This window comes from Plecotus auritus, assembly GCF_963455305.1.
Source record: "Plecotus auritus genome assembly, chromosome: 4".
In the NCBI taxonomy this organism is placed as follows: domain Eukaryota; kingdom Metazoa; phylum Chordata; class Mammalia; order Chiroptera; family Vespertilionidae; genus Plecotus; species Plecotus auritus.
In genome coordinates this window covers 7,762,726-7,779,093 of record NC_137775.1, presented here as the reverse complement: position 1 = coordinate 7,779,093, position 16,368 = coordinate 7,762,726, and the positions used below count along the sequence as shown (strand labels likewise).

General features: G+C 39.2%; 1 protein-coding gene across 1 annotated transcript in view; it reads right to left on the bottom strand.

Annotated features, from left to right (window-relative positions):
• Positions 1 to 16,368, bottom strand: part of IPCEF1 (interaction protein for cytohesin exchange factors 1) — a 71,966-nt gene that overhangs the window by 13,929 nt on the left and 41,669 nt on the right. Inside the window, exon 7 of the mRNA XM_080664565.1 lies at positions 15,178 to 15,544. Coding sequence (XP_080520691.1) covers positions 15,178 to 15,544 — 367 coding nt within the window. The remainder of the gene's footprint in view (positions 1 to 15,177; positions 15,545 to 16,368) is intronic.

Here is a 16,368-nt window from a genome sequence, read left to right as displayed (position 1 = left end):
GCGTCCCACGCACCCTGGCCCATGGAGGGAGGGCGGGTGGGTGGGCCTCTGACCAGAGGCTGGCCAGGATGCTGGCGTCATTGCAGCCCAGGCTGAGGGACCCCCACCCCATGCACGAATTTTGTGCATCGGGCCTCTAGTTTATATATATATATATATATATATATATATATGACATAAAAGGGAAGGTGGGGGTGGATGAGTGGGTGGGGAGAGATTAACCAAAGAACTTATATGCATAACCCATGGACACAGACAATAGTGTGGTGAGAGAGAGAAAGAAACGTCAATGGTGAAAGAGAATCATTGATCAGCTGCCTCTTGCATGCCCCACACTGGGGTTGGAGCCTGAAACTTGGGTATGTGCCCTGGGGGAGTGCAGGGTGGAGGGAGTAAAGGGGGGAAGTGGGGGACATCTATAATACTTTTAACAATAAAGATACATTTTTAAAGAGTGGCAACAAAAAACTTGTACATGAATGTTCAAAGTAACACTATTCACATAGACAAAAGGTTGGAACAGCTTAAATGTTCATCAATTAATGAATGGATAAACAGATTGTGGCCTATACATACAATGGAATATTATTCAGTAATTAAAAGGAATGAACATACTACAACATGGAAGAACCTTGAAAACATTCTGCTAAGTAATAGAAACACTGCCAAAAGACCACATGCTGTATGAGTCCATTTATATAAAATGTCCAAAATAGGCAAACCCACAGAGACAAAATAGATGAGTGGTTCCCCGGGGAGAAAAATGGGGGTTGACAGCTAAAGTGCACAGGTTTCTCTATGGGTGCTAAAAATGTTCTCAAATTAGATTATGGCCACAGTTACACAACCCTGTGAATATACTAAAAACCACTGAACTGTGTGTTTTTATGTGTGAATTTTATGAATTTTATCTCAATAAAGCTGTAAAGAAAGTAGGCTTTTATGATATCATCAAGACAACTGGTAACACCTTCACAGAAATACGAAGCATGCTAACAGTCCTGCAGGTAAGCTGGAGACATGGAAAGGTTTAAGAAAATTAAATACAATGACATCTGAGTCTTAAAGGAGATATTAGGATTGGGACCATGGTAGTTTTCAGACACACCAGAATATGGTCATTTTATATACAGGACAAGGCAAAAGTAGGTTTACAGTTGGTCCTATAGCGAATAATACAATAAAAAAATAAACTCTGATTCACATACTCACAACTGTAAACCTACTTCTGCCAAACCCTGTGTTTTTTAGCTCTAGTAGGCAGGTTGGACTTTACTTCTAATAAATTCTAAATACATAGCCTTCAGGACCACAGTATTTTTTTTAAATATATTTTATTGATTTTTTTACAGAGAGGAAGGGAGAGGGATAGAGAGCTAGAAACATCGATGAGAGAGAAACATCCATCAGCTGCCTCCTGCACACCTCCCACTGGGGATGTGCCCGCAACCAAGGTACATGCCCTTGACCGGAATCGAACCCCGGACCCTTCAGCCCGCAGGCCGACGCTCCATCCACTGAGCCAAACCAGTTTCGGCAGGACCACAGTATTTTTAAAGTAAGTAATACATATTTAATAAACTTCCAGAAGCAAATCAAGCAAGCATATAGCAAAGGTAAACAGAATGGTTTCTTTAAGTTTCTCTGTTCACTAAGCTGTTAAGTTATTCTACTAAAATGTATGACAGAAAATAAAATTACTCTTGACTAATACATTAGTTTGTAATTATGTCAGTTTTAGTAAAATGATTACATTAAGATTATGTATCTAATTCAACAGATATTAAATTGGTGAAGATAAAAATAATTAGAATCTTAGAATAATGTGACATAAAATACATTCCATAAGTGAAAAATAAAAAGGACTGCCTTTTGGATAATTTTATTATTGTTCAACATACTTATATGGATATATATTATCTTTATTTTAAAATATCAGAGGTATCTCTCTTCTACACACACATATTCCTTTCCTTCACTTCAACTTTGGATATTAGCAATGAGAATATAGGTGTGTGTGTGTGTGTGTGTGTGTGTGTGTGTGTAACTTTAAAATTAACACACAGGTAACAGGGACCTATTAAGATTACTGAAAATTAATACAGAATCCACCTAAAATATGAACAAATAATATTCTCTACTTGGATCCATTTTGTAATTGGAGATAATAGTGAGATAAGGTTGACATTCTTGGAGAAATGAGGAGGAAAATGAAAGGCAAATTATTGTATTATTCTTACTTCTCAGCCATTATCTCTCCTTAGCAGAAACCTTAAACTGAAAGCCTCTGTGTCTAACTTCTAATAACCTGACTCCAGAATAGCCCACAAGCGTAAGGACAATTAAATAATAAATGGTGTTGTGAGTCATCAAATGAAAATATCCGTACTGGCTCTTTTGTGTCGTAATCTGAGAGGCGTACAATGTATTGCTAGATACTCAGGATCTAACCCTGCCCACACCTAGACAAGGACTTTATACTGTTTTCACTGCTGCTGGTGGCTGGGGCTTAGGTCTTCACAGGGCCATTAAGTGAGCACTCAATAACAGCAGAAGCAGGTGATACATAGAATCATAAGAGAACAAAAGGGCCCACACGGTAAAATCACACAATGAAACAGAGCTTGCACCTGAGCCCAAGGCAGCGGTGAGTCCTTCCCCGGTTGCTATATGGAAGATCAGCACTGGCCTGTTAGCCCACAGAACTATTCCTGTACCTTTAAGGGGCTTCTCCGTAAAGTAATATTGTAAAAGGCTCTCTTTCACATTCTTATGTAAATATTTTTCTAAATTATAGTTACAGATCAGCAAGCACCAGATTATTTCTCCTATTTTACCAGATTGTAAAAAGAGCAAGAAAAAAGGCGGGCAGGAAAGACCACTGCTCTCTCTCCCATTGGAAACAGAAGCCAGGTTAATTATTTCCACTTCCCTTGGCCTCTGATAGGAAATAGACGAATTCTGTCGGACAGCCAAGTGTTTCCAATGCAATTGTTATCCTTCCTCTCAAGAGTGTATTTTAGTCCTCTTCCATAAATTAACAAGACTTCAATTCTCTTCTCCACATAAGGCACTTCACAGTCTATCTCATCTAGCCTCGCCAGTGCTTTGCCAAGAAAGGTGAAAACTATTTTTATGTTATGGATGCAAAAAAAATGGAGATTCTTGAAACACAGTAAGTAATCTTTCCCAAATGTAAATCCATGATGGAATTAAGAATAAAAATTCAATCCCACAAGGTGCTTCTAGATCAGTCTTCTCAAACCTTCATAGGCAAAAGTCACCTAGAGATTGTGTTACAATGCATATTCTGATTAAGTCGGGCCAGGATGGTGCTGAGATTCTAAATGTTTAACAAGCTCCCAGGCAACGCCAGCCCTGCTGGCCCATGGACCACACTTAGAGTAACCAGGATAGACTGTGTCATCAATACGTCAGGATTGTGTCACCAGCCTCAACTCATCGGAAGAGAAAAGGACTGGAGTCACAATGAGAAAGGTGGGACTTGTCCAGACAGTAGCGTCTATTTGCTCTGAGCCACATCCTAATGAAAAATGTATATATTTACATCTTTGTTCACAGGAGTATGTCCAGAATCCCTGCTCTAAAGCATGGCATCTCATATGTTGAGTTGGCACGATTTTGAGGGGAACATTGGTGACACTTGACATCTGTTAGATCAGCTCAGCATGCCTCCAGGGGGCAGACTAGTAAACTTTCTCCAAACTTAGGTCAGGAATCGAATAATTTAGACTCAGGAAAGACATGGTATTTTTGCGAACACAATCGTTCTTGGTGATATTAGTAAATGAGACATAACAACATTTTTAACTAATGGTTAGAAGTTCATTCCTTTCCAAGATTATGTCAAATGAGTGTGCTCATCCCCCGTCTTCCTCCCATGTATTTTAGCCTATCGTCCGCTTCAGATGGGACAGGCAAGCTCCTGGACGCCAAGAATTCACTGTCAGCAGATTCTCTCTTTAAAAGCTGTATTTTCAACTTGGCCTCCCCCACTATTTTATTTTTAGTGTTTCATTGTGCTTTCTAGAATGTGTGTTGTTGTTTTTTTTTTCTTTTTAGAACATAAATCCTGGCTTCAGAAGACAAGGGGAATTCATATGCCATATTTCATATTGGAATTTGAAAGGGAAACTTTGGAGATTAAAAAAGCCTAAGTGACGCTCCAAAGTAGACAATGTTAGCTTCCACACGTGAAAGACTTGGGAAGGGTTAGGCAGAAACAGTGCTCCCTGGTTCTACAGAACAGCAGCGTTCTGTTGGAGAAAGGAACGACCACGGAAGGCCTCGGTTACAAAGAGAAGAAATCATGAGCGCCATTGTGACATTCTGGATAGCTTTTAAGGCTTTACAAATGTTATTTCATACAACATCCGATGCCAATAGATCAAAAGCATTTGCAGGCTTTCTCTAGTGATTCTGACAACTCTACAATGTAGCAAAAAGACTTACATCATAATGATGAGCAAATTTAAATTACATAACTAAGATAAATCTGGGTAACTCATTTTTACTAGTACAGTCAGGATGCTACTAACCTAGAACATTAACATAGCATAATTTTGAGGGGAATTCCGCCTGTTTTTGCTGTTGTGCATGCTGGTGGAGACAGCTTCAGTATGAAGTTTTGACTATGGGTGAGGTACTATGTTAACTGCTCTACCAACAGTATCTCATTTTCTTTGTAACAACTCCATGAGGAAAGTATTATTAATCCTGATGTACACGAAAGAAAGATATAAAGGACATAGAAATCTTTCTATGTCCATGCATAGAAAGATTAAAAATCTTGACCAGCGTCACAAAGAGACAAACCTAGGTTTGGATCCAAAGTTCATTGTCTTAGATACTATGCTATACTATGAAGATATTTGATATACTTTCTTTTGAGTAAATTCTAATGGTGATTATTTCAAAATAGGTAATATATAGTCACTGAGGTGGTAGCTGGCGGAACTAGGGCACCAGACCCCAGGGCAGGAAATCCATGAGCTATACAGATTCTCTGCTTGGACATTTGAACTAGACACCTGGAGGTAAAATTGGGAGCAGAAGGTGAGAGTCAAGGTCATGGTAGACTGTGGCCCTGGATTTGCAACAAAGATATAAGTGCTTAGAAATAGACAAGCAAAGTTGGAAGAATGGTAGTTTGGAATGAGGTGATTTTATTTTAAATGGCAGGTAAAAGAAATTCTATAAGAGAGAAAACAGATTGAGAGAAAGTCAGAGTAAGCATTTAAGTATAAAGCTAGTATTTTTACTTGTGCTCTTGTGAGTCTGTGAAAAGAGTAGTTTCACTTTAATTTTCCTCATTTTTCCATATTTGTTTTACCATCTCTGCTGAGTCATGTACCTATTTTCTCTTGGATATTTGATGTTTCTATTAAGTAAGGCAACTCACTACTACTGTATTATTGCTTTTATTGATAAGAGCAAATCTAATCTAGTAGACAATCCTTAATATTGTTTTGTTTTATTATTATTACCTCCTGTGGCTGTAATTTTTGGAAATAATCTACGATTGAGTCCATTGCCCGAGCACCTGATATATAACCTTACTTCTCAAAACAAATAATCCCATTTAACTTTAAAATGTATTCTTTCAATTGTATTAACACCCAGGATTTGGTGAAATATGTAATGCAGTCATAAAACTCCTATATTTGCCCACATCCTAAGAAAACAAAACATACTGGCATGCATATTAAAAAGGCATATGGGTAGGTTTTCATTTTTAAAATATATTTATGAGGTGGAGATTGAATGGGAAATAAATGAGGAAAATAGCTGGAAAAATAGCCTAAAACCAAGGATACAAATTCAATTCACTATAGAAAAATATGCCAAGTTGGTCCCATAACATACTGGATCCATCATCCATGTGGCTCCATGATAGAGACAAGTGAGAACAACAGATAGAAATGGAAGATCAGAAGGAGGAAAGTGGACAGAGCACTGAGGCAAGAGGAAGGATGAAGTTACGCTATCTCAGTTTCACTAAGCAGAAAATGAAGGTTTGGGACTTATAAATGCCCTTACCTTTTTAAGATGACGCTCTTTTTCTTATTTCTATTATTGTAGAAAATCCTTAATGTACAGTAAGTCCTCACTTAACCTCGCCAATAGTTTCATGGAACTGCAGTGAAATGTATGCTGAAACCTATGTTACCATAGGCTAATTGATATAAATAAGAGTTAAGTTTCTATACCATCTCAACAACATTATAATGAAATAATATTGAATAAAATGACATTATTTAAGAACCTACTGTACATATTTAGAGTTATATATTTAAATATGGCCATTAAATCCCTACTAGGAAAACTTTTTTTTTCCAGAAAATCATAATCCTTTGGAGTTGATATTATCTAATGTTACAGGAGGTTGAGTGTGCTGGAAAACATATGACTCATCCTTGATTCCTCTCTTTTCTTCACACATTTGATTCATTCATTTATTCAACTCATCTATCAAATACTCTGTTAATGTCCACTGTGTGCTGGGTATGGACTTAAAAAGAGTAGACTTTTTTATGAATCTTACATTCTCACATTCTCATATTTTATCTTTACAATATATCCCAAATATGTGTATTTTTTTTCTCCCCTGCACCCTCATTGCTACCATCTTAATCCAACCAACATTATTCGACTGTTGGCCCATTTCAATAGCTACATGGTCTATGTTAGCTTCCTAATATCCATTTTCCATATAGTGAAGTCATCTCTTAAAAATGAGCATCGACCTATGAACCAGGAGGTCACAGTTCAATTTCCGGTCAGGGCACATGCTGGGGTTGCAGGCTCAATCCCCAGTAGGGGGCGTGGAGAAGGCAGCCAATCAATGATTCTCTCTCATCATTGATGTTTCTATCTCTCTCTCTCTCCCTCTCCCTTCCTCTTTGAAATCAATAAAAATATATTTTTAAAAAATGTAAACCACACCATAATACCCGCCAGCTTCAATTTCTCCACAAACGTATCATTGCACTTGGAAAAAGATCCAAACATCTGAGAGGACCCAACTAGTGCCTCATAAGCCAGAATGCCATTGAATTCTCAAATTCCTTTCTCTGCCTCCCCAGCCCACTCTGCTTCAGACAGTACAATTACTCATGTGTTTGTGGTGATGCAGGTGTAAAGAAACCTACAGGGATGTCAGTCATATAAAAGTATAGCACATACATACACCCAGATTTGTGTGAGTGGGCTCTCTGATGTTTGCACAACGGTAAAATCGCCTAACAACGCATTTCCCAGAATGAATCCCCATCAATAAGTGGTATCTGTATTTAGTTACTTCTGTTTCTATCATTAAGTAACCTGTACTGCTTCACTGGTAGTTATAAAACAGGAAGGAAATTGTTCTGGTTATACAATGTGGCTTGTCTCACATCACATCTAACCCAACCCTGTGTCTTGCTGATTACTTATACAGAATTATTCTTAATCAGGTGGTTAAAATCTCAAGCTCTGGAGTCAAACTAAACTGCATTCCAAACACAATTTTCACACGTACTAGGTACATGACCACTTTCAGCAGTTTACTTAACTACTTTAAGCCCCGGTTTCTTTATCCATAAAATAGAAGTGGCAATAAAGTACCTACTTTTAAGTTTGTTGTAGTGGAGAAAGAGTAAAAAAGTTTTCCCTTGGAGATCAGGCACACCACAAAAATGCCTGCAACCACCGTTTCTATCAGCATTGTACTGCATGGCCAACCCAAGGCAAGAAATGCATATGGAAGTTAAAATGGCCAACAGTATCCCAAACGCTCTTTAGAAAGACCAAGTTAGAAAGACTTGCCCTATCAGACATTAAGACTCTTTTTCTAAAAGGGTGTGAGTCAGGGTTGGAAAAAATAGACTGATGAACGACAGAAGTCTAAGAAGCAACAGCACTGGATTTACAACAAAGATGGCATTGGGGACTCATGTGGACACCTTGGAGAAAGCTGGATTTTACATAAATGAAACTAGAAAAATGACACATGAATTTGGAATAAGATGATAGCAGGCATAAGTAGACCAGGATATATGCATAAGAATTCTCATTCAGAGAATGAAAAGACAAGCCACAGGCTGGGAGGAATTATTTGCCACCACATATAAAAGGTCTTGTATTTAAAATATACAAAGAACTCAACAATGAGAAAAAAAACAACAAAACAAATAAAAAGTGAGTAAAAGATTTTAGCAGATATCTCACCAAATAAGACATACAGAGAGCAAATAAGCATAGGAAAAGATGCTCAACATTTTATGTCATTAGAGAATCATAAATTAAAACAAAGAGATACCATGACCCACCTACTAGCATGGCAAAATTCCAAAACACTGACAACACCAAATGCTGGTGAGGATATGAAACAACAGAAACTCTCATTCCTTGCGGATGGGAGTGCAAAATGGTACAGCTGATTTGGAATTTTTTCAAATATATTTTATTGATTTTTACAGAGAGGAAGGGAGAGGGATAAAGAGTTAGAAACATCAATGAGAGAGAATCATTGATCGGATGCCTCCTGCACACCCGCTACTGGGGATGTGCCGGCAACCAAGGTACATGCCCTTGACCAGAATCGAACCTGGGACCCTTCAGTCCGCAGGCTGACTCTCTATCCACTGAGCCAAACCGGTTAGGGCTGGAATTTCTTACAAAGCTCAACATAGCCTTGTCATACACTCCAACGATTGCACTCCTAGGCATTTACCCAAATGAGTTGAATGTTTTATATCCCACATTGAAATCTGTACACACTGTTATAGTAGCCTTATTTGTAATTTCAAAAACTTAGAAACAGCCGAAACCGGTTTGGCTCAGTGGATAGAGCGTCGGACTGCAGACTGAAGGGTCCCGGGTTCGATTCCGGTCAAGGGCATGTACCTTGGTTGCTGGCACATCCCCAGTGGGAGGTGTGCAGGAGGCAGCTGATCGATGTTTCTCTCTCATCGATGTTTCTAGCTCTCTATCCCTCTCCCTTCCTCTCTGTAAAAAATCAATAAAATATATTAAAAAAAAAACACAAAAAACTTAGAAGCAACTGAGATATCCTTCAATAAATGAATGGGTAACAAACTGTGGTACATCTATACAATGGAATATTATTCAGCCATAAAAAAAACAAAGCCAATGAGCTCTTTAACCCACAAAAAATTCATGGAGGACATTAAAATGCATAACGGGAAGAAGGCAATCTGGAGACCATACCTGCTGTATGACTCCAACTATATTTCAGTCTGGAAAAAGGTAAAATTAAAGAGGAAGAAGATCAGCGGTTGTCTGGGGCCTGGAAAAGGGGTGGAAGAGAGGATGAAGGGGTACACAGGAGATTTTTATGACACTGAGACTGTTATTTATAATGTTGTGATTAATGGTGGACATAAGGCATTATGTACTTGTCAAAACCCATAAAACTGTACAGTACAAAGAGTGAGCCCTAATGAAAACATGGACTTCAGTCCATAAAAATTTGTCAATATTAGTTGTTCGTTGTATCAGGTAAATCACACTAATGCAAGATACTAATAATAGAGGTAATTGTGTGTAGAAGAAGAGGGATTATATGGAAATCCTCTGTACTTTCTGCTCTATTTTTCTGTAACTCTAAAACAGCTCAAAAAATGTGTATTAATTTTTTTAAAAAAGAATGTTCACATCAGCATGTATTTACAACAGCCCAACGCTGAAAAAATAAAATGTTCAGCAACAGCCCTAGCCAGTTTGGCTCAGTGGATAGAGCATCAGCCTGCACACTGAAGAGTCCTAGGTTCGATTCCAGTCAAGGGCACATGCCCGGGTTGTGGGCTCGATCCCCAGTAGGGGGCGTGCAGGAGGCAGCCGATCAATGATTCTCTTATCATTGATGTTTCTATCTCTCTCTCCCTTCCTCTCTGAAATCAATAAAAATATATAAAAAATAAAAAAATAAAATGATCAGCAACAGTAGATCAATTTCTTGTGGTATATGAAAACAAGTGAGTACTATAAAGCAATGAAAATAAACTAATCCTCTTTCCCAGGGAGGATCTCACAAAGGCATTCGTGGAGCTGAGAAAGCAAGAGGTGGGTCACCTGTGCTGAGACCAATGCCACTGAGGTCAACAATTATAGAGCCAAGATTTTCCCAATAGTAAATATATATTCCCATTTTCAGAGCATAGTTCAAAAAATAGGATCCCTAGGAAATTTTTTAGGGACTACATTAAGTAACAGAGACACAAGACCAAGATCAGCCTTCACCTTGATAGGCATGCTGTAGAACTCCTCATGGCTCACCTTCGCTTCCTCTATTTCCACAGCCACCTCAGCTATTACAGAAGCTAAGAGAATAAGTCTCCTCGTATTCTCTTCTACTCCATTTTCTAAAGCTGACCTAACCCTATATAATAAGACCCTAATATGCAAATCAACTGAACAGCGGAATGACTGGTGGCTATGATGCGCACTGACACCAGGGGGCAGACACTCCATGCAGGAGCTGCCCCCTGGTGGTCAGTGGGCTCCCACAGGGGGGAGTGCTGCTCAGCCAGAAGCCTCATGGCTGGTGAGCACAGCAGCAGTGGCGGGAGCCTCTCCCACCTACACTGCAGGCAGGCAGTAAGGATCAAGGGGTCCCGGACTGCGAGAGCCCCAGACTGCAAGAGGGATGACTGACTGCCAGCTTAGGCCTGATCCCCAGGAGGCATCGGGCCTAAGCTTGCAGGCAGACATCCCCCGATGGGTTCTGAACTGCAAGAGGACGCAGGCCGGGCTGAGGGGTCCCCCTCCCCCAGTGTATGAATGTCATGTACCAGGCCTCTAGTTTTTTATAAAGTATAGTTCAATCACAAGATTAACCTGGTTAGAAATGGTCATCCATTACCTATTGAAATAACAACTAGCCTAGTATTCAACATCATCTAAGTTTCTTTTCCATCTCTCTTTCCATGTCTTTTATCTCTATGCACAGAACCTCCCACTTAGATGTCACATTCTATACTTTGAGTCCCTGCTCTCTTTTAAACCTCTCAAGTACTTTGTATCTCTCTGTGACACCTCTTTTCCTCTGCTTTCTTTGGTTAAATGTGTCTTATTCCTCCCACTCTCCCTATTAGATGTTAGAATGTTTTATACCAGCAATTGAATCTTGCTCATCTTTGTATTCCCTTTAACACCAAGTACCTGAATAGATAGATGTAAGGAACTCAGAAAAGTAATAAAAATAATACTAAATTGAATGGAATTCAGTATTCAACATTTTCTTATTATCTTCTTACTTCCTAAACAGACATGCCACAAAATTCCTACAGCAACATCTGAAGTAGCTGGCTAAAATAACGTGTCATCTGTACTGTTCACATTCAAATTGTAAAAAAAAAAAAATTTGTAAAATTTGCAAAATTCTAAAATATGGCTTATTTATGCCACTTTCCTGGGATGTCATGCATGCTCTAGTGTGCTTGTCTTTTCATTAAAACTGCTTTTTATTCAACATGATTCCCAGATTAATTCTGGCTATACTTGTACTTGAAAATATATTTGCATAAATTGGGTGTTAGTCTTATTAGTGGTTATTAGCTTTCAGCATCCAGGGTATGGTCACTCAATTCATGCAGTAAGTATAATGAAATTGTTTCCACGTTGTTAACACAATGTAAATAGAGACAACAATGAGAGTCATCATCACACAGGCATAAGTCAGGGGCCAAATAACCTCTCCCAAAGGAGAGATACAGCACAGGGTAAAACGGAGCTGAGATGAACATTCCATTAACCCCATCGCCTCCTTGCCCCTTGGCTTTGTAGAAAGACTCAGGGAAGAATCTGGACAGCTCTGGAACTCTGAAACTCCCAATGTGCAAAGGCAATAGGATGCAATTAGCACTGTGCAATTTTAATAGCTTACACAGCAGGGGAGAAATGTCTAAGAGGATATTTAAATTCAGCATAGAATTCTAGCAACCGCAATTTTAATTGCATACCAACTGCAAAATATTTCTCTCGTTGTCTAAATAAAAAGAAGGCTATAATACATGCTGTCTGCTTGTTTCAGGACTCAGTTATTAACCTTTAAGAATCTTTTTATTTTCTAGGATAAAAGCCTCTTACTCCCACAAATGCATCTTGAGAATGGGACTTAATTTTAAATCCCAACTCCTATTCTGGAGGACATTGAAACTTTAATCCCTGTCATGAAAATATCCTGAACAATATTTCAGACACAGGAATTTCAGGGCTTTTATGTATTTTTTTTAACTGGCAGGTAAAACATAATTTTTAAAAGCCACAAAAATGAAAAGCTACCTCCTCCAACACACACAAACACACACATGTTTAAAAACATGCAAAATACACAATCTGAGTACTCAATAGCAGGTCATCGGAAGCACAGGCAAAGACTGGGCTGCTGTTTCCATAGCAATGACTCTATGTAGTTTAGCTCTTCTGGGAATTTAACCAAACCCCCAGTAGCAGGAAAAAAAATCAGCAGCAAAAATGCTGTAACATACGGCAACTGCCAGCAAATCAGTGAGAGGAGAAGACTTTTACTTCCTCTTCCTCTCTCCTGGCAGGAGCACTTGCATGTCAAGTGGTTTAAGGAAGCGTACAGACTTTGTGGGTCACTCAGCACTTAACTCAAATTTTAAAAATACAAGGCTTCTTCCTTTTCTTAGAATAAAGGAGGTGTTGGTGCCCAGCCAGGCTGTGCAGCACATGCATTCCAAGAGTGACATTTAGACACGGGTAAGAGCTTCACGCATCTTCCCACGACTCTCAGGTTATGACTCTAAAGCAGTGGTGGGCAAACTTTTTGACTCGAGGGCCACAATGGGTTCTTAAACTGGACCGGAGGGCCGGAACAAAAGCATGGATGGAGTGTTTGTGTGAACTAATATAAATTCAAAGTAAAGGAGCGGAGGGGAGAGCAAGAGAACCGGATAGAACAGCCGGATCCGGCCCGCGGGCCGTAGTTTGCCCAAGGCTGCTCTAAAGTCAACTCAAGCTGCAGGGTTATGTCTTGGAAAAGAATGCAAATGAAATTTCATTATCTATTTTGTTTTTTAAACCATTCTCATCATGGGGTTCTGTGTGTGTGTGTGTGTGTGTGTGTGTGTGTGTGTGTGTGTGTGTTTAGTTCTACCTATGGCTCAATAATTAAAGTAAGAGTTTTCGGCAGGAAAAGAATAGATGTGGCACGTTTTATTATGTTCTTTAGTCTCACCACTCCTATATCTGGAATGATCTTCTAAGTATCAAGTTACAGGCCATTGAGTTGGAAATGCTTAAATTCTCTCTTCAGTATATCTTTGTAAAACCCAATACAAGGAACAATATGCAACCAGCAGCCAGTGAAAGTGGTTGTCTCAGAATGAGAAAACACTCTCAGTGGCAAGGAATGCATTACGTTCTGAAGAGCACACTCTATTTTGAACTTTCTCAGTGTTAAAAAGAAGTTTCTTAGGCTGAACCTAAAACTACCTCCTTTTACTTGCACTGCTGGCTTCAGTTGTGTACTTCCGAGGAGATACAAATTAAGCCCATACTTCTTCTACAGGACAGCACCTTGCAAACCTGAGGACAGTGTGAGTCTGTTTTACCTTCCTTGCAGTCCAAACTCGACCCCTCTCCATCCTCAATGGCATTACTTTTATTCTCTTCCCTATCCCACCTCATTCACCTCTAGAAGTAAGTTATTTTGCCAGTAACTTCATGCATTCCACTTTTTTTAATGTAAAGTAGACCGTTGGCCTAAATTAGGGGTGACAATTGAAAATGTCATTAGAAGCCAGGCAGGTAAGTCAACTGTGTGAAACATCACAGGAAGTGGTAACAATGGTGGCGACTGAAGAATGAGGTCCCAACCAGAGTATTACAATTCACGTTCTTTAAAAGAATGCACACAAAACACACACAACTGGGTCTGCAGTTGCAATCGTTGGCCTTAATTACTCTGATAGTAAATACTAAATTAATAGAATACAACTAACAACTTGTAAACTTAAAAAAAAAAAAAACTTTCGCTGATTAGGCTAGGAGAGAGGGGAGAACAGTCACCTATGCCATCAGGCCACTCTATCTAAGTATCATGGGAATGTAGCCAGTCAATTTTCTCTCAGCAGTACATTAAAAAATACAAACCAGCCCAGCCAGTGTGGCTCGGTGGTTGAGCGTCAACCTATGAACTAGGAGGTCACGGTTCAATTCCTGGTCAGGGCACATGCCCGGGTTGAGGGCTCAATCCCCAGTGTGGAGCATGCAGGAGGCAGCCAATCAATGATTCTCTCTCATCATTGATGTTTCTGTCTCTCTTTCCCTCTCCCTCCCCCTCTGAAATCAATACAAATATATTTTTAAAAAATAAAAACCAAAATTGTCACTGCCTCATTGCTCAATATGTTATATCAGGTAAGCTTGTTCTCCACCAGAATGAATAAGGCACACAACCATCAGAAAAGACACACCATGATTGAACATAATAATAAAAAAGTTAGACTGAATAAAAGGTAAGGACCTACTAGCACAGAGCATTACGAGATGCACATTATTAATTTCTACATTCCATTAGCTCTTTCCTTAGCTAAGACTTAAATTTTATTTTCAAAAGCATAAACTGTGCTCCCCTTAGTGTTTAAAAGTTCTAGTGCTGCCCTCCAAAATGTATGCAAATTGTCTCTCTTCCTGTTAACCACATGGGCACCTTCAGGAACCTACCAGCTAGCCCAAACTTTTGTCTGTGGTCATGGTCCAGGGAAGGTAGTTGCTCTAAGTTTGCGTGGAAACAAGGAAGTAATGTTATAAATATCAGTCTACAAAGCCTTGATCTATTTCCTACAAGCTTTAGAGCATAGAACATGGGACCAAAAAAAAAAAAGTCAAGCCTTTCCTCAGACTGGTGAAAAACATATTATTTTATGATCCACCTGTCTCATAGTTGACTATAAGCATTTGGTTAGTGACACTTATAGAGAATAATGCATGGCCTCAAAGCTGGGGTTTTCCACGTGCAAACTCCTCTAAAGAAACAGCCCCTTGGCTTAACCCTCAAGGCTGCGTAATGACGGAATCATCATCATTCATGACTTTAAACACTCTTTTCACAAATTAACGTTAGAATTCTGCATCCACACCCAAACAGTCATTCCCTAAAGAAAAAGAAACAATTTATGAGTTTACCTCTGTCCATCATCTTTGATCCTGTAGGCTTGTCTGGGACAGTAAGATGGTCTAGGTTGCTACTCAATGAAGACGTGTCACCACTAGATAAAGAGTTCAAAACTCCACATTCTGATGTAGCCAAGTTCTCCGGGGCCTTGTGACTGTTTGCCTCTGAGGGTCCAGGTGGGTGAATCTCCACAGCTATTGCTATAGATTGTCCCACATCTTCAGCAGCAGACGAACTGTTAATGTCGGTCAAGGACTGTCTTTCTTTCGATGAGGAGGTGGGCAAAGTGCTGGCTGTCTTTACGGTATTTTCCAGGGAAGAGAAAGAACCCGGTGTTTCACTCAGTGTGGATGAAGATGAAGATGCCTGCTCTGCTGCCTATTTAGCACACATAAAATTGGAAAAAATAGTAAGTCGTGATGAAATAAGCATTCTCTACTTTTAATATCCAATGAAGGCAATCCATTGTTTCAAAAAGTGGCCAATAGTCCAGTAATATGTGTGACACTTACATCCATATGACAGGCATTCTGATGCCATTTTCTAAAAACTGGTTTATATAATTTTAAATTCACTGTTCAAGGATCTGAAAAAAAATTTCCATATCATGATTTACCTTATTCTTCAATGTTCTCCAGAAACTTAACAGGCCTCTTTGGGGAATTCTTTGGAATACTGAAGGACTCTTTGAGCAAAAAGGAGATTGCAATCTATCACTAAAATGAGCAAAAAGTCTTGAGAAATGTGATTAAGAAAGGAAAGCAAAACCTGGAGCCAGAGATGAAGCAAAATAATATTAACTGAGTGATGACCAGTAATGTGGGCAAAGCACTTATATTGATCAATCCTCAAGTATCTTTTACATATTCCTTAGCACATGACCAGTATCACCTCATAGCCGCATAGTTAGGTGAAATAATGTTACCTCATTTGCTCTTCAATACTTTAAAAACTTTAATAATAAACTTTTGCCAAAGAAGACAAGGATACATTTGCAGGCTTCTAATTCATTACAGAGAAACCAAAAACTGCCCCACAGACTAGGTGAACTGGGTTGATGATGTAGGTCTCCTGCAAGCAGTTCCTAACACACAGTCCAAGGCTGAATGACAATCCCCGGTGAAATTTTCACCAGTCCATGGAGAAAATATCAATGCAACATCACCAACTGTCCTCTCTTGGTAAACACTTCACTTATTCTG